Source organism: Lygodium microphyllum, chromosome 12 (assembly GCF_053477565.2).
Source record: "Lygodium microphyllum isolate KBCC chromosome 12, Lygodium_microphyllum_v1.1.10, whole genome shotgun sequence".
NCBI classification, from domain to species: domain Eukaryota; kingdom Viridiplantae; phylum Streptophyta; class Polypodiopsida; order Schizaeales; family Lygodiaceae; genus Lygodium; species Lygodium microphyllum.
This window is the reverse complement of record NC_141146.1, coordinates 14,428,714-14,454,415: the sequence shown is the minus strand read 5'-3', so window position 1 is coordinate 14,454,415 and position 25,702 is coordinate 14,428,714. Positions and strand designations below refer to the sequence as shown.

The 25,702-nt window shown below is 45.3% G+C and overlaps 1 protein-coding gene across 5 annotated transcripts in view; it reads right to left on the bottom strand.

Annotated features, from left to right (window-relative positions):
- The window catches only part of RAD51D (DNA repair RAD51-like protein), a 232,496-nt gene that overhangs the window by 17,431 nt on the left and 189,363 nt on the right, over positions 1-25,702 (bottom strand). For 2 of the 5 annotated variants that reach the window (XM_087689186.1, XM_087689190.1), the window contains exons 9-10: positions 11,602-11,751; positions 11,169-11,498 (exon numbers count right to left, since the gene is read on the bottom strand). In XM_087689186.1, coding sequence (XP_087545312.1) covers positions 11,436-11,498; positions 11,602-11,751 — 213 coding nt within the window. In that variant the 3' untranslated portion in view covers positions 11,169-11,435. The other 3 variants (XM_087689188.1, XM_087689189.1, XR_015692605.1) reach the window with 3 other exon arrangements.

Sequence of the window (25,702 nt, the reverse complement as noted above, 5' to 3'; positions counted from 1 at the left end):
TCGCGTTGTGCATCAAGGGTCGGCCTAACAGGATGTCGTAGTCTACTTGCTTCATGATTATGAAATCTACAGAGAACTGAACCCCTACGAGCTTCACTGGCCAATTTTTCAACACTTTGAATGGCTTCACCTTCATTCCATTTGCCAGTGTGACATTAAATCTAGCAGTCTCAATAGGTGGTGGGTTGCCCCAAGTTTGGAGCACCGCATGACTTCGCACACTCACTCCTACCCCTGTGTCCAAGATTCCCCTCTTGGTGACGTTTCCCAATGCTAAGATTGGTAGGGCTACATGCATTTTCGTGCCTTCCCAAAAGGCGTTAATGTGTAGGGATTTCGGCATGGAGTGCAGTGTCACACTCGGTATTTGAGTTTCTGCATCATGCTCAGGTTAATTCATGGCAACTGGCTCATTTGATTCTTCAACCCACTACTTAAGCTCCTACCATAGCATTGGGTGCTACCTAAGCAGGTCACCTAGGCTCAGAGTTATCGGAGTGGTCACCAGTGTATTGAGGAGGTTGCTAGTCACTCGCCTCTCCTCTAGGTCTATGGTTCTTGGCCAATGGCCCTGACTAATTTGCCAGCTTGGGGTAGGCCCGGCTTGTGGTTTCCTCGTCTCTCTTAGTTTTGGTTGTGGGAGAGAGACTACGATGCCTATGCTTGAGAGATCGTTGAGTTTCTGCATCATGCTCAGGTAAATTCATGGCAACTGGCTCATTTGATTCTTCAAGCAACTACTTAAGCTCTCGCCATAGCATTGGGTGCTGCCTAAGCAGGTCACCTAGGCTTAGAGTTACCGGAGTGGTCACCAGTGTATTGAGGAGGTTGCTAGTCACTCGCCTCTCTTCTAGGTCTATGGTTCTTGGCCAATGACCCTGACTAATTTGCCGGCTTGGGGTAGGCCCGGCTTGTGGTTTCCTCGTCTCTCTTGGTTTTGGTTGTGGGAGAGAGTTTGCGATGCCTATGCTTGAGAGATCATTGAGTTTTCTGCATCATGCTCAAGTAAATTCATGGAAACTGGCTCATTTGATTCTTCAACCCACTACTTAAGCTCCTACCATAGCATTGGGTGCTGCCTAAGCACGTCACCTAGGCTCAAAGTTACCGGAGTGGTCACCAGTGGAGGAGGTTGCTAGTCACTCGCCTCTCTTCTAGGTCTATGGTTCTTGGCCAATGGCCTTGACTAATTTTCCGGCTTGGGGTGAGCCCGACTTGTGGTTTCCTCGTCTCTCTTGGTTTTGGTTGTGGGAGAGAGACTGCGATGCCTATGCTTGAGAGATCGTTGATCTCGTCCTCCAGTATGGGCTCAGCATCTTTTAGGTGCTCCTAGGCCTCCCTCACCCATTCTTTCACCTTCGAGTTGGCGCTTCAGATTGGGGTACTCCCCAACCTTAGCACTTTCCTTTTCAACAGTCTGAGGCGCCGACTTCTCTTCTTCTGTGTCAATGGCTTTTCCTCCAATCGGCAAAGTCCTGTCGCTTTCGATTTTGAGGGTGACCTTAGCATCTGGTCTTTTCTTCCTTCGCCTCCGACTCTTTTTTCCAAATGAGGTTGCATCAAGGTTGCTAGGCCCTGGCAATGATATGCCAGCCTGCTTCATTTGTGCACGGGTCATGACATGCAACGGGATAGGTGTGGCCTCCACGTTGAGTGTCTCGACACCGAACAACCCCAATAGAACCGATGGCTCATTTGCTGAATTAGAGGATGGTCTCCACCTAGGGCAGTCGACAAAGAGATGAGTGATTCCACACTTCGCCCACCTCAGGTTAGCCTCATCTCTGTTTGCTTGCTCCCTCCCAGGGCAGCGTGAAGAGATATGTCCTGGGTGACCGCAAGTCCAGCACATGATTGACTCTTGGGTTTGCCCTCCTAGGCCCCTGCCTCTCCCTTGTCCCAACGCCATCACCGCTAGTGGTCTATAGTCCATGAGGATAGCATTGCCTTCCTCATCATATGACACGTATGGGCTTACATACGGCTCATCATTGCTTGGATCGTCCACATAGTGGATTGGAGTATCACTTGTTGGATGGGTCATGTAGGGTCCAGGCGGTCTAGGGATACCTGTAGGATTTATTTCCATCCTAGGGATGGTCGGTTTAGCGTTGTTTGGTGCTGGAAGAGCCAATGGGACTCCCCTTTCAAAGAAGTTCGGTGGCCTATTAGCAAGGTGGGGTTAATCGTAATGCTGCGAGTACGGGAGTCTCCAAGGTAATCGACAATGCATGGTGTCATGACCAAACCTACCACAATTAGCACAAGGTCGTGATCTAGGGTTTTGGCACTCAACTGGCAAGTGGTTTCTGCCACAATGCACACATTGGACGTGTGGGTGCGTTGGCTGGCTCTTTGATCGATTCCTGCCTGCTAGGGCTAGCACTCTCTGGATCTCTCGCATTTCTAAACTCTGGCATAAGGTTCCTAGTTTGCTGGTCCTGGTTGTATGCGGCTAGGCCTTGTAGAGCCCTGCGGGCCAGCTTCCTCTTCTTCTCTAGGTCTGCTATGATGTCCTCTACTGATCTACCGTGGTGTTCTAGCTGGGTTTGAGCATCATATCAGTTCACTAATTGTTGCACAATCTCAGGAAAGTCTCCAAGGTTAAGCTCCTTGTCGCTTCTATGGACTGAGTTGCCTCCTTCCATGTCTAGGACCTCTCATTCTACCAAGTTGTCGATCAAGTTGATAAGGCCGGGTAGATCCACTTTTGCGACATTGCGTGCCCTTGTTGCGTTCGGATTTTAGGCTGTGTCCTTCACTTGGTCCTACTCTTTGGGGACTCGATCCCCCTTCTATGTCCTTGGGTCTTCTCTTATTGGTGGGTTCCTTTGAGCATTTAAGTCTAGGTATGTTTCTTGTTACTTACAACCAATCCTCATTTTACCCTCACTCTGTGCGTGTGTGTGCTCTTTTTTGTGCACTATGTGAAATGAGGCTTTTAGCTTTTCTCCATCCTGCTTTGTGTGCTGGAAAATTTAGAGTGAGTGAGAAGACAAGTGCCTTAACGACTCTATCGCTCTTGTCGTGGGTTTAGCTAGATAGGCTCGTATGCCTGGTTTTTGGCCATCCCTGCTGATTTGTAGGGTTCGTTGCTAGTCTCCCCACCCAATCACGACTCGGTAGTGCTTTTAGACTCCACTCTATGCTGCTATCGGGTAGACTCGCTAGATGGTCATCAGCTAGTGTTGTCTCTATGCTCGAGTCTCTCTAATCCCCTTGTTCCTTGTGCCAGAAGGGCTTCTCTAGCATCTGTATGGCCTTTAGATGTTAGGATAGCCAGTGCCTAGGTGGTCTGATTCAATGTTCGAAAATTTTGAAAAATCAGACTCAGCCCAACAGGTATGAGTTGCAAGGGCTGAATGTCTTGTTCGGCTTGTCCGAATGGCCAAGGGCCGAATACAATTGGCCCAAGTGTCAAATTCGGACAATCCGAGTGCGGTTGTCCAAAGGTCGAATTAAGTGGGATAAGCACCGAGTGGCCAAACGGTAGTGGGCCGAATCCACTGGTCTGAGGGCCGAGTGGAAAGGATCGAGACCAAATTTTTGAGCGTCCGAGTAAGATTGGCCGAATGTCAACTTGTCCTAGTGGGGTCGGGCGGAGTCGTTAGGGCCGAGGGCCAAATATTAAGTGTGTTCGAAAGGTTGACTCGGATGGGCCGAGCAGTGAGTGTTCGAGTTCAATATCATGACGCGCTTTGCGCTCTTTTACAGAAGTATCGACTTATGCTTTTTCTTGAGTGCCTCTCCTCGATTTAGGACTTTTTCACACTCCTTATGATTCCCGATTTTTCTTGGTGTGCCTTCGTTCTCCATTCCGCTTTTGCCTTGGCTTTGTCTTTTGCTTTAGATTTTTTGGACTTTCCACCGTGTTTTGTTTGAGGGTTAACACATCGGAATGGACAAGAGCTAAAGGCTCAGCCATGAGCTTCATGCCACACTTCTAATGTGTACTATGGGATTGCTTGCCATATAAACAATGATCACAAGACTCAAAACACTTATAGTTTAGGGACGAAAGATATTGCAAATTGGTAAGTATTTCAATGCCTTTCAAAGATATGTACCCAATGAGACGATGCTAAAGAGATACATGTGGAACTACGGCCACAACCAAAAGATGGTCAATTGATCCAGATACAAGCAAGGGATAGAGGGTACTAGCCTTAGGACCATGTGCAATAATAAGATTCATACATGTAATCTTCTATGAGGAATGACCAAAAGAGACAATAATCCGCATCATCCAAGGTGCTAGCAAAGATAAGGCTCTTCATGAGAGCCGATATATGACGTACATCATGAAGAGTAAATATGTAGCTTGAACCAATCTATAGTTGGATATCACCAATACTAACTATCTCTAATGCTAGGTCATTAGCTAAACGGATAGATCTATTCATAATCTGATAGGAGTGATACCACTCTCGATAAAGGGTCACATGAAAGGAAGCCCCTAAATCGATCAAGCAATACAGACTATATCTTGACAAAGCATTAGTCAGCTATGAGGCATTCAAGAAAGGAGTTGCCTATATGAGATCATCAGACATATCAAGCTGCACCACATTAATCTCCTCAATCTTGATACTAGACTTGCTAGTCACAATGCTATGATCATTTCTACACTTTCTCTTTAGTCTTTTTCTTATGTTTGTCTTCGTGGATTTTATGGCACTATGGCCAAATATGATCCGCTTTTCCACAATAATGATAAGTAAAGACCAGAATTACAGCCCTGGGACTTACTGTGAGACTCTCCATGTGTCTTAGACAAAGACCTTTGAGAGCCTCTATCATGAACATTTTGTCATGCCAGTCTCTCACAGTCAATACATGTGACATACGTAAAGCATCCACATTTTTTTTGTTTACCTTTTCTATCAAGAGGATACTCTCAATATACCTACAATTTCAGCCTATTCTTTGAGGTATTAGCATATAGAGCTGAATAAAAAGTGTCCCATGACTCAAGTAGGGTACTAAGGTAGAAATAAAGGATGCAAAGGATCCTTGAACTCAATCTCCTACGAAGCTAGATGGTTGATGATGGAGTAAAACTCATTCAAATGTGCAAACATAGCAGTCCTTTCCTTCATGTAAAGGTCCGTCAACTGTTTTAGCCAATACATTTGAGATGCATGACTCTACTTGTCATAAATATTCTTAATCTGTGTCCATAGTTGATATGCAATTTGATTTTCAGTCACAATATTGAAGTGCTTAGAGAGTGATAAAAATGATTGAGGACTTACATAACTTATCTAGTTCAACCCAATCCTTACCATAAATGTTTTTCGATTTGGCACCCTCACTTTTTAGTAGTGTAACTTGCAATTTTTGCACTATAACCTACCATATCTATGTCTTCTAATCGCCATAGTTGGTCCCATCAAGTTTTTCAATATTGAAGATAACACTATCATGAGAACCACCAGCCCATAATGAGACTAAGCAAGAGCATAGAAGGGCCAAACAAACTACTGTAATTTCCTGCAAATCAGTCCCAAAACCATTGCCAAATCAATTAGTAAACAAGAAAGGTTACCACAGTTATGAGCTATCCAAAAACTGCAATAGAAAAATTGCCAACTACAAGTGATTGCTCACATAAGGAATACATAGATAAAAAATGATAGGTTGCTACAATAAACTACAGAAATAGGTCAACAACCCATTGTGAGCAATTAAGAGGAAGAAGTCATGAACAACTAGCACTGAAGATTGCCAAAAGTGTAGTGTGTCAGTAACCATACATGCAATAGGCATATACATCATGCACAAGGTAGGTCTCAAGGGTAAATGAAGAGAATTGCTAGATGCATAATCCACTGAGCAAAGCTTAATACATAACCCAGAAGCATATAAATACCACTCACAACACCCTGATAGACATAAGTGCCGGGTCCAAGCAAAGAGATAAAATCAACCCATGATAGGGTAACTACATCTAATACATATTAAAAGAGCATGTACATGTCATAATGAGTCCCACGGTCTCACTATAATACACTCAAGCTTAACTATAAATATTAAGTGTTCTATGTAACAACCAAGTGTCAAGTAATGGCTCCCACTGGAACAAAAGTCGAATGCTAGATAAGCATAAGAAGCTCAACACATCATGTGTGTGGCATCCAGACATCCAATATCTATATGATAGACATTCGAAAGCATGGAACCCAAGTAGTTTGCAAAGCTCTTATTGTGGCATCCAAGTAGCATCCATAACAATGAATGACAGCCAATGTCAATAAGACCAAGCTCCAATCTCGACTCAATTGCATGTTAGGAGCACAATCAAGTGTTTAAGATCAATGGTATATCCCAATGTAGCATCCAAAGTGCTTGGGAAGCATTTGATGACAATAGGTATTTTTTTTTTCTAGATAAATGACAGTCAGTCCTATCATTACAATAATGAAATATTTGAGAAAACTGAGCCAAATGTGTGCTAAAATCAGTTTAATAACATCTCACATCAATGCCATATTCTCCCCCAAGTAGCCAACATCAATATATGTGCATATGGGCATCCTAGGAACCATGTATGAGCTTCAAACAATGAGATAAAACATTCACAAACTTGTAAGCAACATTTCTACTCATATATACAATAGTGAACTAAAGTGTATGAGCTCAAATCTCATGTCCAATGCTCAACGCTGATGCCAAGGGTACTCGAGATGATTACTCAAATACCAAAGGTCACACGGGAGTTGGAGAAGTGCAACAAGTTAGAGAAGATGAGCATCACGGCAAGTACAAGTTATGCTAGTTGTGTTGGTTCTGTTATTGATTGTTTTGACCACCTTGAAGGCTCAAACACTGAGGGACAAAGCCCAATGCAACCTTGGAGCAAGCCTTACGGCAGACCAAGAGCAAGCCGAAAAGGAGGAAAAATTAAAGCCATGGTTACCATTGTTAAAGAGTTGAAGCTTTTAAATTTGGGCTGAAGCAAACTAAAGGGAAAGCTATTCTCAATCTCAACTCTGATATCAATTGAAGGGAGTGAGCCTTGAGTGGAGGCCCGGAAGTAGAAGCAAGAGCTATGGTGAAAGAAGCAAGAGAGCAAGAGTAAGATACATAAGATGTGGCAACTACAATAGTTACAATGTGTTACTGACCTTTCCTTATTCAAATATAACTGAAAGAATTTAGGAGATTTGTTAAACTTCTTGTTGAGACCACCCATCAAGATGTGTCCACCCTAAGTGTCGCCTTCATAAAATGATCCAAATCATGATTGACTAAAACTTTAGTAGCCAAATTTGCTTGCAAAGTACAAGATAAAAACTCAAAACATAAATAGAATGAAGCATTTAACCAAATGGTCATTATTAGAGATCCATCTAAGCAAAATGTAGAAGTGAGCTATTTAGGTTTGAACATCTTAATTGCCTTGTTTCAAGCTCCATAAGCACTCAAGGCCAATATGATCCTATTGAAATCAACCTAGAATATCCGTCTTAACATCTACATAGGTGTTCCATCCTTGTTTCTCTACCAACCATCCAATAGCACTTCTCCAACTCCAGTGTGACCTTGAATCACCTAGCATGGATAATTGAACCCATAATTCACATTGAATCACCGAATGTGAACATCAAGATCCATCAACAGAGAAGAATGGAATTAAAAGATCTCTACATCTGAAGCTGTGTATATGGCCCGGAAATATGTGTTATGAGCAGATGTTGAAGGCATGGGTTCTAGTTAGTAGAAATCTGAAAGGATTTGCAGCCAATAAAATAATGGATTAGAGTTCATAAAGTTCCAAGCTCCTATGACTCTTCATCAATGCTAGATATGCTGAGATATAGCTATTGGTATGCTAAGATGACAATCTGAAGTCAAAGAATATGTCTTCCCCTTTGCAAGTTTGTGCTTTTGGAATAGAGTAGTTGTATTTGCTATATAGAGCATGCAAGAATTTAGAACAGAAGACTGTGTAGGACTGTTTTAGGGTAATAGATCAAGGAATTTGACCCTGAGTTGTTCTAACAAATTTGTGATGAAATTTGAAACATGTCAAACAGGTTCAAAGAAATAACTAATGTGCTTATGAATTAATAAAAGCATCTCTAGTTCCTTTATTCTAAATGCACAAGTTGCATAAGGTGATGATATTGCTTTATTACCTTCTTAATCTTATTAAACTGTTGCATGCATCTATGTGAGTGGGTGACTCGTGTGTTATAGAGAGACATTAAATTTTATAGCCAAGTAGATATATGCTATAAAATCTTTGTTTTCAATGTTCAATACATAACAATTTGACTGCTTCTTTTGAGTCCAAACTAAACATTTTATTTCAAGGATGATTTGCTCAATTTCAAAGATAATCTTCTTTATAGCTCTTGAATTGTGGTAAGGTAAATAACTAGCCTTATAATCACTTCTGAAGGTATACATATTGATTTATGCTTTACATAGAAAAGTCACATATAAAACAACTTGTAGTGGTAACAAATAAACATGTAGCCTTAATACTCTACATACATGGTTTTGGCTTGCCTTTAACACGACATTATGAGACCCATCCATATGTTTAAGAGGAAGGGCCTTGATGTGCATTTGATGGAGTCAATGGTGTCATTAAGCATTAAACTTGAAATGTCATTATTTGATAAACAGACTAGGGAGTGAAGGATGACCTTTCTACAAGGAAAATCGGAACTCTAGCAAAGATGTAGATAAGGGTAGTTGAAAATGTAGTAATCACTATGTTTGATTCGAATCAAGCCCTAATCTAAACATTAAGAGTACCATTCACAACAATTGCTCTTAGAAAGTTTACAAAATACATAATAATCAAGGGAGTGCCACATTAGAGCAATACGTCAAGTAATAACTTTGGATCCAAGTGAGTAATGAAAATAGAGCAAATAGTTCCAACTAGAGTGAGGGAGAAACTTAATATTGTAATGTTGTGGGTTTAATACTACATTATGATTGTAAGGTAATGATACTGATATACAATGAATTAATATAGAAATGTTGTGTTTTTACATGTTAAATATCTCATTCTCATGTAAGAGATAGGCAAAACTATATACATCAAATAGGACACCCACACTGAACTAGATGTTGAATTGTTCAAGAGAACACATCTTACCCAAGCTAAGGCTATAAATATTGTTTGACCCGCTAGACTTGTGGATAGGTGGAACAATCTAGCTAATGGTTCTATCATAATAGCCATCTCATCTCGTCCTATAAAAGTTTCTTAATGTTAGTTTATGAAGACACAAGTGAGTTTTAGTGGCAACAAGTGTCCAAGTGACAAAGAAATGAGGGTTACATCTAGGTGTACAATACTATCAACAATTGTCTTGAAAGCATGTATGCTCGAGGTTCTAATTCAGAACCTCAAAAATTCTTACACCAAGTCATGAATGTATTTGAGTTTCTCATTTGATAATCAAGGACCATGAAATAATGGAGGATATGATCTATGATCCCATTATCAAGAGTAATTAACATTCATAAGTCAAATGACATTCAAAATATCATGAGAAGGTAACAGAGGGGTGAGAAAGTGAATAGTGGAATCGAAGGCTCAAGCTTGCAAGCTATCCAAAAGAAGCGAGACAGAGAACAAGATTGAAAGAAGTAAAGAACAATGTGGTTGTTGATTGGTAAGGTAGTGAAGATAAGAATGTTGGAACCTTTATTAACTATAAATACTCCAAAGTTGTTAGCATAGTTGCACTCATACGTAGTACGAATTGGTTCGTACTATATGATTCATACCGTGCTGTACCATACGAATTCGTTGTTGTTGTTGATGGTGGTTGGTGGTGGTTGTTGATTGTTATTGTTGGTGGTGGTGGTTAGGGTTGTTGACTGTTGTTGTTTTGTTGGTGGTGGTGCTTTTATAGCCTTGATCGATCAACCAAGAAAGGGGGTGGAAGCTTGATTAGACTCCTCATACATGTTTTGTTATGATTTATCCTAGAGCCAAAGGCCATACATAAGGTATTCAAGCAGTTCCTAACGTTTCTAATTGATGTCCCATCATTTTTCACAATATGTTAGTGCCATCAATAAATAAATTCAGTACCATTTGAGAATCATCAAGTAGCTTAATCCTATTGATTTTACCTTTGTTCACAACTCATTTTTCACCACCCAACCCAAAACATTAGTACACATTGCTAATAAAACTAGGGCAGAGGATAGCTTGGCCTAATGTACCTTCTGAGAGTATACGAATTAGTGAATGTACCATCGGTAGCTACTTTTACCTTAGCAATGCCAAACAAAACCATAACAAAATTCATAAATCTTTTACCAAAACCTTTGGTGGTTTGTTTGGTAACTGTTGGTCTCACAGGTTATTTTGGCCTCTTGTGTACGTTAATAAAGTATCTCATGTCATTATATATATATATATATATATATATATATATATATATAAACCTTCTCTCTCTCAAGCATACATGCATCTTATTTGTATGATCATTCATGTATGATGTATCCACTCCTATGTATGTACTTGTAAGTTGCAGCGCATGTTGTGCATGCGGCATATGCCATAGAGGTTTTGGCATGTTACCCTCAAGTATTCATCTTATATACTCCAATAGCATTGCTATTTAGACTTTAAACATCTGTTCTATCATCTATAGTTCAAAAAAATGAAGTTAAAATTTTTTTCGTACTAATATCATACCGTACCTTATAAAATCTTAAGGTACCATTTAGTACCGTATTTTATCGTACCGTACCGTACTATACTTTTCGTACCTGACAACTATGGTTGTTAGAGAAAACTTTGTTAGGCTTGCACTAAAGAATGTAATGTGTGCTCAATAATGGACGTACAAGTTTTTAAATCATAGATAAGATTGGTAAAATGCCTTGCTCGACGGTGTATGATTGGATCAACGATCGGCTTTGTTGTGTATTAAGAGGAAATGGAGTTATAACACAAGACTCTTAATAATTCAAGCCAAAATTGTTCAAACAATGAAATGAAACTGAAATAGCTGTCGTATAATTGTAGAAAGGCTGCTACACTATATTGTAGAGAGAGAGAGAAAGAGAAGAAGAAGAAGAAGAAGAATGAAGAATGAAGAAAGTAGTATTTATGTCTATAAGAGGTCCAATCTGCCCACGAGAAAGAAGCTAGATGCATCTGAAGGAAGTATCAAAATCCTGAGTAGAAAAAAGAGAATCACTACTGAATAATCATCTAAAGTAATGTATATATACCAAAACGATAGAGTACAGATCTGATACAACTGCCAGATATGGCAGTACTGATTATGCCAGTCAATTCCTTATGCAGGTGTATCCTATCATCTGTATACAAATTATGAGTCCTTGAATCCCTTCAAGCCTACAGCTGGTAGTGTCTGAGAGCCATTGGGATAAAGAAACTTAATGACGATACAAGGACAGTACCTGTTTATCAGCTAGTCCGAATTTCATGCATCTAGAGAATGCACCCCAGCACAGCTGATATGAAATAACCTTTGTTTGTTGCATCTCTGGCAGAAGAACCATATAATCAACATGAAAAAAATCCTTAAATTCATTAAAACCGAACTATAAGCATCGTATGTTATAGCCATTAATAGGAGGTATGTGTACCATCGAGCTATGCTTGATCAGAGACATGCTAAATATATCAGGGGATGGCTCTTTTGCAAGCAACAGACGCACATGAGGGACTGCTTTCCAACTCTCACCAAGAGCTGGTCTTGATATTCCACTATCTCCCATCACCATGTGATTGGTAACCTGAACCATCCATCACATTCTCTCTCTCTCTCTCTCTCTCTCTCTCTCTCTCTCTCTCTCATGTCTAATTATTGCAAAAGAATCAAGCGCACATACAACCACCTGGCCAAAATGTGGGTCCCATGTAAGCAACACCATTAAACCTGAAACCAGCCTTCCTTCTTGGCAAGGGTGGTAAATAACTTGATTAAGCACTAGTTACACCAAGCATAAAATTCACATAAACTGAAATGCAAATGTTACTAAATAATCTTGGACAATAGACTCCTGGTTGGCCCCAAAACATGGGCCCCTTGTGGTATTTCTTTAGATTCTATTAAAGTTGGATAAAGTAATTGAGATTTAGATGAACTGCATATGCCCAGACATGAGAGGCACATTGCTCCAAGGGCAGCAAACTATTTAGTTGATGATAAGCACCCCAAATTAGAGATACTTGAGCCACAGTATGCTGGAGATCCAGAGAGTCAAAGCATCCATTCTGGTGGCAAGTGCATGGGACAAAGTATAGCAAACAACCTTAACAAAGTTTTATCAAGGGGCAATATTGGTTTGGGGACATACAGACATAAGGACTATGAGACTGAGAGGGGTATCCTTAAGGAGGGCACTTTAGATCAGATTCGCACAACCCAGTGACTTCAGCTGTAGACAGCCCTACTCACGCCAAAGAGAGGCTACTCAGATTCAACAACAGACGATAATCTCGTGCGCATGGATATGTCTCATAGGCCAATTTGGTCTTTGGTAGATGTTATTCTCTCTTTTTTTTTTCGTAAAAGGTAATTGTATTAATTACGAAAAAAAGGTTCAAGTTTACATGATTACAAGATACACAATGGCTCTAAGCCATCATGTGTAAACTCTCTCTCTCTCTCTCTCTAAAGTAGTAAACGACAAAAGAGTTACAAGAAGTGGTGGCAAAGACAGAGGAAATTGCCATATGCCAGGGAAGTAAGTCCTCCCGAGGGAGTAAGTCAGAGTGCCAAAGGAGATCTATCTGCCAATGCAAAAGGCCTTTAAGCCTAGCAATATGTCCCTGAACATTATAGGCCGAATCAAAAAGAAAAGCATTCCGAATGGTCCAATTGTGCCAACAGTCCCAGTATCTAAGAAAGTGAAACAAGATCTTCATATGCGACTGAGCCGGTGTGGGGTATTTGGGCCATGCAAAAACCCAGTCAAAAGGGCTTAACGAGAAGCCAACCACTGCTCGCCAAACTGAGCTAGTGTGGGGTATTTGGTATGTTCCTGGAAATTGGTTTTCCAGAAGGCTCAGTGGCATCTAGCGGAGGACCGCTTAGCTACTAATTCTTTCCAACTGGAACTCTTGGCAGCCTCGCGATTACTTTCTTGGGAAGGTAAACATGAGAGCTCTCTCTCTCTCTCTCTCTCTCTCTCTCTCTCTTTTGGTGAATGAGTTTATATTAATATTGGAATATTTACATCCAGCCTTCAAGCCTTCAAGCCAACCAAACAAAAAGGATATAAGTCTCACATCTTTTACATCAGACCTTCAAGTAAGCAAAGAAAAAAACATAGATAGAACTAAAAGTCTATCACAACTTTGACTTTGAAATGTCACTCAGAAAGGACAGCTGGAGTGGAGCGAACAATATCTAGCCAGGGAGCAGCAATGTCAGGAAGAACCAGATGAGCTGAGACCATAGAGGAGATTTTCCATAATACTAAACCACGAACACCAGCCACATGACCATGGATACTCGATACTGAATCAAAAATGAAGGCATTTTGAGTATGCCAAATATGCCACAGGCCTGTCCATCTAAGGAAATGGAAAAGGCAAGAATAATCTGAATGCAAAGAAGACGAGGAAATCATCTTTCCCATAATCCACGAACGAACTGATATCCGGTGCTGAGTTGCTGCAGACCACACACGGGAAACAAAACTCCAAATTTGTCTAGCAACAGGGCAAGAGACAAAAAGATGAAGCATTGTTTCATCGCATGTAGTACAGAACACACAACGATCAGCAGAGATCTTGTGGGCTCACAGCACATCCCCAGTTGGAAGACCCTCAATTAGTAGCCTCCACATGAACAGTTTGCCCTGATACAGAACCTTAGACTTCCAAAGCTGGATGAATCTTTCTTGCCACTTCTTTCTGCTATCCCAAGTACGCTATACTTTATTAGCCTTTTCAGTGACCCATCTCTTGGCCTCGACCATTTGATGATAAATCTAGTTAGCTAACCTTTTCTCAAAATCATCACGAATCACAAACTTCCAATCACACCATGGAGAGGACTGCTATAATACTGGCAAAGAGGAGAAACTCAAAAGCCTGTCCTGTATGGACGACCAAATATCATGATAACCACGAGGCACCCGGAAGTGCTAACGGATACGTTGAAAAGAATAAAGACGAGCCTATCTAGGAATGACACCATGAAGGATTGTCTGCAACCCCGAATGAGCCATTCGATTAAACTTATCTCTATGCAAATCTTAATGAGGCCAATCCAACAACCTGGAAGTAGCCAGCACTTCTCCTTGCAATGAATTCTCCTCCTTACGAGAATCAGCAGGGTGCCAAACTGCAAAACGTAACATCGCTTACCGAGAGGCAATCAAATGAGAAAGAGGAAAAGACTGAGAAACCTTTACAGGGTGGCAGTTCTATTCCATCAGGGGATACAGAGACATATCCAGTTAGTGAGACGAGATGAGGAGGCCAGTTACATATGGATCAGAGTGCAGACATCAGATGAGAGATGGATCTATATGGCAATATGCTACTTTTCACCACGAGGGTCCAGATATGCTACTACGCAGGGTGATATTCAGGCCTGAGATTCCCCCTCCCCTTATTCACAGCTCTCAGAGGACATTATTCTGTATTCTAGTTTGGGTGAGCTCTTCCTTATGGAGGACTTCAACAGGCGCACACAGAGCCGACAGTGTGAGAATTTTGATATGGAGCAGCCAGAGATCATGAGAGCATTAGACCCTGAGGAGTTGGGGATCAGTAGGGAGTCAACAGATACTGGGCCAGACGCCACAGGGTAGGGAGGGCATTTACTTGAGCTTGGTAGTAGACATCATCTCGTTATTTATAACGGGATGGCACGATGGCCATATTCAGGAGGTCTTACATGCTTCCCACATGGGGGGGGCGAGAGTACTGTAGATTATCTGCTCGGACCGATCGATGGGATGCATACTATCGAGTCCTTCGGCCTTGGGAGACTTCCACTCGGTGCCGATCACACCTTTCTCAGTTTCTCACTCCTCACCTCATTACCATCACCACCTGCAGATATCATACCCCACATGCATACTACCATACACTTCACTCATGAGCTCTCACATGTTTACTCACAGCATCTGGAGGAGCACATCACGTCACTTGATCCATACGCACCCCTTGATACACTGACCACTGATATCACACGCATTCTGCATGATTCTGCTACACTCAGTTTTCCACATCACACATACACGCACCCCCCTCGGACCGGTACCATGCCATAGAACAGGTGGTATGATGATGAGTGCAGAGATCTACGTCGACAGCTACGCGATTTGGAGGCCAGAGGAGAGATCACACACAGACAGGCGCAGAGACGCATGCACCGCTTGACCCGCCGTAAAAAGCGGGAATGGGAGGAGGAGAGATATTGGGATATATACCACCTTCTTATGAGCAGAGATTGTGCAGAGGCATCGAGGCAGATCAGAGAACCACGCTCACCCACACCGATACATGACCCTGCAGTATGGCATGGATACGCACAGAGTTTATATCATGTACCCGCACAGCCGTTGATACCCACACCATGTACACCGAGACCGGGTATTTCATCCTTTTTCACCACTAGTATGGTGAAACATGCTATCTCACGCTTACAGTATGGCCGCGCTCGAGACCAATTTGATCTTCAGGCAGAGCATATTATATATGGCAGAGACACATTGGCTCCACTCATTGCTCACCTCTTCAACCGTGCATTGTCTGAGGGGTTCCTTGACTCGTAGACAGAGCACACCATTGTACCTATCCACAAGTCAGGGGATCCTATGGATCCTAACACATATAGGACCATCATGATTGGGTCAGTTTTGTCCAAACTTTATGGCACGGTGATGGAGGAGGAGCTCAGCACGCTAGCAGAGAGAGAGTGCATGCGCACATCCGGACAGGCAGGGTTCAGACGGGCATTTTCTACCATAGACCACATCTTCACTCTCCGTTGTCTGATCGACCAGACACGAGTGAAGAAACAGAGATTGTACTGTTGCTTTGTGGATTTCCGCAAAGCCTTTGACATGGTTCCGAGAGAGAGGCTTTTCAGACGCCTACTTGATCTGGGGGTGGATGATGACATGATGTGGGGTATTTATGCACTATATGAGTGGGTTACTGGCAGAGTCAGATGTCCGGGAGGTATATCAGATCCCCTTGTGAGCACCATTGGTGTGAAACAAGGATGCCCACTCTCACCGACTCTATTTGGGCTATACATTGATGAGATAGCAGAGTTTATTCAACAGCGAGCCGGTGGAGGTATAGATCTCAGTGGAGCCACAGTTCATATCTTACTATATGCAGATGACATTGTGTTGGTCTCAGACTCAGCTCAGGGATTACAGCAGCATTTATTAGCATTGGATGATTTTTGCATACAGAAAGGCATGACAGTGAACCTTGGTAAAACCAAGGTTCTTATATTCCATACATCAGCTCAGATACGCAGACAGAGTATTTTCATGGCAGCAGGAGGGAGTATTGAGGTCACTGGATCATATGTATATTTGGGAGTCACCTTTACAGCAGCTTCAGGGACTTTCTCGATGACAGAAGCAGCTCGTGACTGCCTCACTAGAGGATACTCAGCATTGGCTCTTATGGAGCGACAGTGTCATCAGGCACATTTCCAGGAGCCCCGCACCAAGGGGTGGCTCTTTGATATTCTAGTCACTCCAGCACTGATGTATGGAGCAGCTATATGGGGGCCAGGCCTTGCCGATTATGTATGGACATTGATGGAGAGACCTCAAGTGATCATGATATCTAGATTGATTCGCAGCAAGGCCTCAGTCCCACATGACATTGTGCGAGCAGAGCTTGCCACACCGCCCATACTAGTCGAGGCATTATTTCAGACAGTCTGCTTCCTACACAGATTTCAGGATATGGACAGAGATCGCATTGCATATAGAGCATATATGGCATCTCAGGAAATGGCTCGAGCGGGGGATACCACATCATGGTATGCACAGACTAGAGCTTGGTTTGACAGACATGGGCTGGACATTGATAGACTCCCACCTCTTCTATATGATACTCAGGCTCCCACTTACACCCTCTCTCTCTCTGAGAGGAACAGAGTCATCAGACAGGAGATATGGCATATTTATATACAGAGGACATGGGTCAGCCCTGCACAGCCACTGCCATCGAAGATGGCACATTATTATACACAGTTCTTGAGCATATCAGAGCAGGGATTCATAGAGATTCCGAGATATATGCAGATCTATATGCCACATTGATTGAGAGTTCTTATTGGACAGCTCAAGGTATCATCACATCAGCTTATGATTGAGAGTGGCAGAGCCAGTGGCATCCCACGGGAGGAGAGGATATTGCCCCTTTGCAGATCAGAGGTGGAGAGTGAGGAGCATTTTGTTCTCAGATGCCTGGCATACTCAGAGTTGAGATCTAGATACACATTGAGCAGCTCACTTCAGGGATGTATGATTGATATGGATCAGAGATCATTTGGCCGTTTTCTGGGAGAGGCATGGCACATCAGAGAGCAGAGCACACAACGGGTCCTAGTCAGAGAGGGGCCCACCCAGACGACTATTACACAGTTCTTTCAGACAGACAGAGTGAGAGCTACTATACCAGCCTCCAGCCAGACCTCCGGGCTCACACTACAGCAGGCTGAGGACCAGCGTACCCGACGCCGCACGAGGATCCGGGGGTTTCAAACCCCACAGCCACACCGACAGGAGATCCGGAGGATTCTTGATCTACATCGACAGCAGACTGAGATCCGACGACACTCGACACATTGGATCTCAGATCTCCAGTTTGCTCTTTCTCCACCGCCGATGTACCACATCCTGCATCCAGGAGGGATCACCTGCTATTAGCGACTTCGACGACTGCTACTACATCCCAGGATAGTATATCTCCCTGCATCTGTTACATATACACATCGCACCACTTTATCACAGCCGACAGTTGTTCCCCTATCACAGTCGACATTTGTTCCCCTTTTGTAACCATTATCTGGAGTACCAGAGCTACATACGCACATACACATATACGACACTTATCACACTCACAGCACCGTATTTTCAGTTTTCAGTTTTTAGCTTTTCATTCAGCACTTTTATTTTGGATAGCTGGACCTCATCAGTTGTATCACAGTTTGTCTCATAGGCCAGTTTTGGTCTTTAGAAGACGTTAATATAACTTTCTTTCTTTCTTTCTTTTCTTTCTCTCTCTCTTTCGTGAAGATAAAAAAAAATTTGCAAGTAAAATGTGGCTGATTATATTACTCAAAAAACTTATTACAATAGAGTGCTCCTGCTCAACAGACTAGCTAGAGCTGAAGCAGAGTCACCAATACATCATGTATACAAGCCTCTCAAGGCGGTCTAGGGGGGATGGGAGTAAGAAGCCATTGAGGGGGTATATCACCAAATGGGGCTGCCTGCCTGCATCGCAAAGAACAGACCCTGGCCACCCCGGGTACGCATGAAGTGACCACGGAATTCCTAACGAGCCCTGGACTTGCCCTGCACCTCATCCCATTGGCCGCGGAGGGAATGGATGATGGAGGTCCATAGCTTTGCTAAGGTCGCAAGTGCTGAAAGTCTCTCTCTGCCGAAAGCCACCTAGCATCGCGCCTTCCAAATATGCCATTCAGTAAGACTCCCTATGATCTCCCATATCTCCGAGCGGTCTGTTGTGGGCTCCAGTACATGGCGGATGGGTAGAGCCTCCAAACCGACCACTGCGCATAACCCTGCCTCGATCATGAATATCGTGTCTTGCATCCTGGCCTCATACAAAAGGTGATGGCCCTGGCTGACATCCTGCCAACAGAAAGCTCCCCATGAGATACACCCAAGGCTGGGTGCCATACGTTGAAGGATACGGTATGCTCCTCTCCACACGAGCTGCGCCTCCTCACAAGACCAAAGGTAGTGCTTTGGGGTTTCCAGAGGCTGTTGTGTGCAGCGCTTACAACCTCCCTCCTGCATCTGGGCAAGCCAGCTCCCCACCGCCAAGCCTCCATGTGCCACCGGCCATAAAAAATACAACACTCTCCTCGGCCTCCAGCTATCCCATAGGCGGCGCCAGAAGGTCCGTCAGAAGGGCTCCGTGATGCTGTGCTCCGCCCAGTGCCTGCTGCGTGACGGCGCCCAGTCCATATCCTCCTGCATTAGTACATGTCTGCCAATCCTGGCAGTATACTCTAGGAACCTGGGTGGCTTTTTGGCGACCGCAGAGGTGGGCCATAGCCACTCTCCTGGATCCCACTCCAGCTCATCAAGTGGTCTACTCTCCCAGATCCAAAGGTGCCAGTCCTTGAGCTCCTTCCAGAAAACATAGGGGTCCAATCGCCAAGTCTTCCCTTGAAGACCCACCACCCGAATCCTCATCCACGAAAGGGTGGCAATCCCCTCATCCTGATGGCCTCTGTCAAGGGCCAGACGTCCCCCCTCCTGAACGGCGAAGAAGGTTCCATGGGGGGCGCCACCCACTCTACCTGCCACCTGAAGAGGGATACCTACTGGAGAGAACCTAGCTGCCCATACCTCCCCGGGCTCTATCGGCTCTCGTATCGGGAGGGCAAGCCACTCCGGAGGTATTGCTACGTCTATCTCTCTTCTCCTCAACTCCTCTCCTCTCGTGCAACCTGATACTCGCTGTAGCACCTTCTCTCCGGCATCCTGTATACCTCCCACCATGTCCTGATGGAACGAGCTGAGCCGGCCTTCCACCCAGTCTGCTGGATGTGGGGGCGCTCACCTATCTGTGCCCCTTCCCTATCTTTGACCTCGAGGTTCCAAATCACTGGCTGACGGTCTATATCCGTCACTAGGAGGACCTGGTTAACCACCAGGGCTGGACTGGCTAGTAAGAGGAGAACCATGCTCCAGTACGTCAGTTTCCTCCGAATAGAATCAAGGACAGGAAGAAATTGTTGGGCAGGAGTGATGTTGAGTCCCACCTGGAACCCTGGGTATCGGACAGTCTGCCCTCTGCTCAACTATCTAAATCCCAGGTGGACGCTCCACTCCGTGCTAGAGCCCGGCTGTGTATCTGCTCTCCCGCAGTGCGGGGTTGGTGCACCTGGAAAAACTCCTTGCGCATCGTGTCTCCCTTCCACCCCCAAAAGGCTGTTGAAGTGCGGAAAGAGAACTCCGAGCACCTGTTCTCTAGGCCAGCAATGGCTGCACACGCGCGCACCTCCTGTGCATGGAGGGTGGGGTCCCCTGGTGCCTCCTGCAATAATCTCTGCGTGGCTGCAAGGTCCCACCGGAGTGCTCTCTCTTCCTCCCAACACTGCTGCCTGGCCTGTATGGCTACCTCTTGGCAGATTCTACTCGGCTAGGACCTCTGCAACCTCCTCTGCTATCCTGTCCCTCCTGTCCCACTCTCTGGTCCAAATTTGCTCTATCTGTCTCGATACCTCCTCCCTCCTATAGATCGAGTCAAGGATTCGACAGGATCGTGTATCTAGGGCGGATGCTGGGGTGTCAAGTGTCAGGAGAACCGGGCAGTGATCTACTGATAACGTGGTGCCTGCCAACTGCTCAATCTGGCCTCCACAAGAGCCTTCCCACTCTCCCACATAAAATCTGTCCAACCGCTCCAGCAGGGCTCCACCTAGCCGCCTGTATCCCCAGGAGAAGTCCAACGATCTCTCCCTCCTGTGAAAGGCAAGGTCTTTCCAAGCATCACGTGCTTTGACTGCAAGCAAAAAGACCTCCCATGCCTCCTGCTTCTCCCCAACCATGCCCTGGTAGTTTCTTCCTTTGCCCTGCTAGTCCTCCAAAGCCTCCAGGTTGTTGAAGTCTCCTCCAACAATCTAAGAGTCCACCTCTAGGAGTCCAGCTGCAATCTCCACCCATAACCTGCTACGTGCCCTAACCTCTGTAGGGACATAGACATTGAGAACTCCAATACACGAGTCCCCAATATCCAGTCTGATCCATAGAACCCTTCCTGCCACTATCGTCCCGTGGTCCCATACACAAGTGGTGAGACTCGGGCCAATAGAGGTGCATACGCCTCCGCTCCTGCCATGGGCACCTATGGCGTGCTCCCAGTAAGTATGCGAGCTGCCCGGAAGTACCTTCCCAATCCGCTGAGCCTGGGCAAGGGTGAGCTTGTCCTCCTGCAGAAGCAAGATGTCGATCCGTCTAGCAAGGGCAGGCTGCAACTCCTGCCAAACAATCAGCTTCTTGGAGCCACGTGCCCCACTGTAGTGGAGACTAATCACATTCCAGGATGCAAGATGTAAGCTCATGGGGGGACTGACCGAACAGGCATCTGTTCGATATGGATGCTGCAGATGAGGAGGAGAGACTGTGAGGTATGCAAGTGTGCTTTGCTGCCGGTCTGGATGGTGAACTCCAGTCCCCCATGGTGGCCCTCGGCCGGACCATAGGGGTGATAGATGCTCCAGGTGGTACTATCAATGCATCTATCAGCCATGCTGAAAATTGCGACTCTGTACACTGGTAGAAGCGGGCCGCTTGTGCCGGGGGCCACTCGATCACGTCCCTTGGCACTCTCCACTGTGGGGGGGCTCGAAAGATAATGCTCAAGTATGGTTCGTCGGCGCCAGCCCACCAGTTAATGTCCATCATGCAACCTGGCCACTGTTGTGCAAACAGTGCTAATTCTTCATCTCAAATTCACTGGGAGATGTGATCTGCCACCTGACTCTTCAACTCCTCCTCAATCTGTGTAGTCGTCCACTCCTTTGAGTAAGATGACTGAAGAAAAAAGGCGTAGTTTGGTCCATCCGGTGGTGCTAGTAGGTGGACCTTGCTCCTCCTTGACTTACGAACCATGAAGATCCCCACCTCTAGAGGTAGTGGGAACTCTCCGCGCTCCGCAACTCGCAGGTAGGACTATGGGCCATTGCGGAAGAACTCTTGTAGCAATAGTTGTGCCTGTATCGGAAAAGTGTGGCGGGTGGCACGGGCGGATGAGCTGGTGGCTGTGTGGGAGGGGAAAGATTACTGGTGCGCAGAGGAGGTAGGTGTGTGTGGCTCATCACCTCCTGTGGGAGGAGGGGGAGTGGGTCTAGAAGGGCTCACATAACCTGGGTGTGGATCAAAGGGGGTGCTCGATAGGGGGGGTGATGGGGGGGAAAGGGATCGAGATATGGTGGGATGGCTGGAGATGCATGGCAAGTGTTGGGGGGGTGGGGGTTGTGGCCCTGGCAAGGGGGGGCTGTGGGCCAAGGTCAGTGGAGGGAGGGGGGGCATGGGATGTTGGGGGGGTGGGTGAGGGGCCTATGGAAACTCGGGTGAGGCAGTCTGTGGCGCATGTGGAGAATGTGGGGGGCTGCGGTCCTGTCGGATGGGGCAAACATGGGGGGTTGTGGAGTGCTCAGCTGAGAGGGGGCCGCTCGCCCGCCAACACCCTGCTGACGAGGTTGGGTCTGAGGAGCTTGCTGCGCCCCCCTTGCCATCTCCCTCTCTTTCGTCTCTGGACCCGTGTGAAACCATCAGCGTCCACCTGCGGACCTGTGGGCGGAGCCGCCTTGGCTCCGAAACGCGTACAAACTGCTGCCTGATGCCCAAAGTCGTGGCAACGCGGGCACTGCCTTGGTTGCGCAGTCACAATGACTTGCTGCCTAAAGGAGTGCCCCGCTTGTCTCAATCTCTAGGAATTGTGGAATATTCTTGACCTCTTTCATTGCCACCCATACCTTTGGGGCTATTGCGGCTGTCATTGCATCTGCGAAGGATGCGGAAAGGACAATGCCGAAGAGCCGTCCAAAGTCTTCCACCAATTGGCGATAATTGCCAGGCCGAGGAAAAGAAGGGTGACCGGGTGCCGAAGAAACCTGTTGTGAAGTGCAAACGTCTCCACAGTAAAGCCACTATACCAAGGGACCATGTATATGACCCCCTTCGTGGATGCATATGGTGAACTGGCGAGTAGCTCGCGAGCTATATCTGCCGAGCTGAGGCGGACCATGAAGATCCCTTGGCCCAATAGGACCGCCTCTATGATCTGCGCTGTGCCGATGCGCAATGTGGAGTGAAGCCAGTCCCGAAGCTGGGCCCTAGCTGGGGAATGTCCTACTACCTGACCATAAATTGTTGTTTCCATTAGCTCCAGCTCTTTAGCTCGGACGGCTAAGAGCTACTCCTCTCAGAGAGAACCACGCGCAAGGTGTTTGACTGGGGGGCACTCGCTGAGTGCGCTGGTGTCTGACCATAGGTTTCCGTTGCGCGTCCCTTCTGGGAGAACCTACCTATCACGCTGCTGTGCTACTGGATAGGGAGTTGCTGTAGGGGGAGGGAGCAACTGAAGGGGGAAGGGGGGGGTGTTGATGGTGAAGAGGGGATTTCTGTTTTCGATGGCAGTGGTGTGGCAGCCTGATAGAGGGCCAGGCCTCCCGGCAAGACAGCACGCGGGGGGCGGGGGGTTGGAGGGGAGGAAAAAGATAGGCGGGGGGGAAGGGCAGGGCGAGCGCAGGGAGCTGGCGAAGGGCCCTGGCGAAGGCGAGAGGAATGGGCACAGGCGATGACAAGGAGAGTGGTTTTTGTCGATGGCGAGGGAGGGAGTCGCTAGCGATGGCGCTATATCGGTGGGGCACGACGAACAAACGGGACAGGGCGGGGCAAGGCACGACGATCAGGCGGGTGGGAGCATGACGACGTGACGGGCAGGAGAGCTTCGTGAAGATAATTGAATTAAGTAGTAAATATTTTACATCAAACCATCAAGCCAACTTTAGAAATAACAGAAAATAACAAGCATGAAGGAAAGTCTACACAAACTCTAACATAGAAATGTCACACTGAAAGTACAGTTGGTGTGGAGCGAACACTGTCCACCCAAGGAGTAGCAATATCAAGAAGAACCAAATCAACAGACACCATAGAGGTGATTTGCCACAACACTAAACCCGGATTCGGGCCACAACCATGAATACCAGATACTGAATCAAGAATGAAGGCATGCCAAGAATGCTAAATATGCCACAAGGCTGTCCATCTAAGGAAATGGAAAAGGCTGGAATAATCTGAACTCAAAGAGATCATGGAGATCATCTTTCCCAAAATCCATGAACGAAGTTGAAATCCAATGTCGAGTCAACGAGGACTAGACACGGAAAATAAAACTCCAAATCTGTCTTGCAACAGGGCAGGAGACAAAAAGATGAAGCACTCTCTCATCACATGTCGTACAGAATATGCATCGCCCAATAGAGATCTTACGAGCTCACAACACATTCCCAGTAGTAGGAAGAGCCCCAATAAGTAGCCTTCACAAAAACACTTTTGCCTAATATGAAACCTTAGATTTCCACAGCTGGATGAATCTGTCCTACCACTTCTTTTTGCTTTCCCGAATACGTCATACTTTATTTGCCTTATCCCTGACCCATCTCTTGGCCTCTACCATCTGATGATATATCTGATTGGCTGACCTTTTCTTGAAATCATCAAGAATCACAAACATCCAATCACGCCAAGGAAAAGCTGTAATGTAGGCAAAGGATAGTAGCTCGTAATTCTGTCCTGTATGGCTGTCCAAATAACGTAATACCCTCTAGGCACCCGAAAGTGCTAGCGAATACGCCGAAAGGAATAAAGACAGGCTTGTCTAGGAATGACTCCATCCTAGACCTATTGCAACCCCAAACGAGCCATCCAGTTAAACTTGTCTCTCTACAGATCTTTATCAGGCCAGTCCAACAACCTGGAGGAGGCCTGTACCTCGCCTAGCACGGAATTCTCCTCCTTGCGAGAATCCAAGGGGCGCCAAACCAAAAAACGTAACATTGCCTACCAAGATGCAATCATATGGGAGAGGAGAAAAGACTAGGAGACCTTAATAGATCTTGTGGAGTTAAGTACATGCCACCAAGAAGCATGAATAACTGTGCTACAATGAGAAATGCAAGTCTTTTCTATAAAAAGTTTTGCTATATCTGTCCAGGGATGAGTGTATACACAAAGAGCCTGCAAAAGAGCTAACCTCAAAGTAGCCATATGAAAATTAACATCCAAGAGAGCTGCTCCCCCCATCCTTTTAGGAGTAGTCACGTGCTGCCATGAAATCCACACTTGACCCCGGCGATTTCCTTTCTTCTTCCATAACATGAATCGGATAGGTTGAATCAAATCCAATAGGGACTTCTTAGTCTAAGGAATCAATGGCAAGAAAAACGAGATCATGCTGATCATAATGCATTGCGCAACTTTAAGTCTCACATGGAGAGGCCAGCCTTGTGACTTCCAATATATAAACCGATCATGAATACGAGATGCCATCCAATCCAACAAGGCACGAGAAGCTACCTCCATCCCAATAGGATAACCCAAGTGTCTAGTTATATTCCCCTTATGAATCACAATACCATTCCAACCCAAAGCCTGCAAATTATTTTCCGTTCAAGAGCGCAAAGTTGATTTTTGAGCATTAATATGAAGTCGCGATGCCATAGCAAAAAGTTTCCACATGACCATTGCCCGATTAACATTCGAGCGATCAGCCTTAAGAAATATAAAGAAATCATTTGCCAAAGATTGACCCACAAGTTGGGCCCCACTGAGGAGAGAGAAACAAACTATCTCACCTTGATTAGCCAACTTATCCAACAAAGAAAGCATCGGGTGAGTAACTAATACAAACAACAAAGGACTGAGAGGGCAGCCTTGTCGGAGAGAGTGGGATAAGGTGATTTCATCAGTGATTACTCCA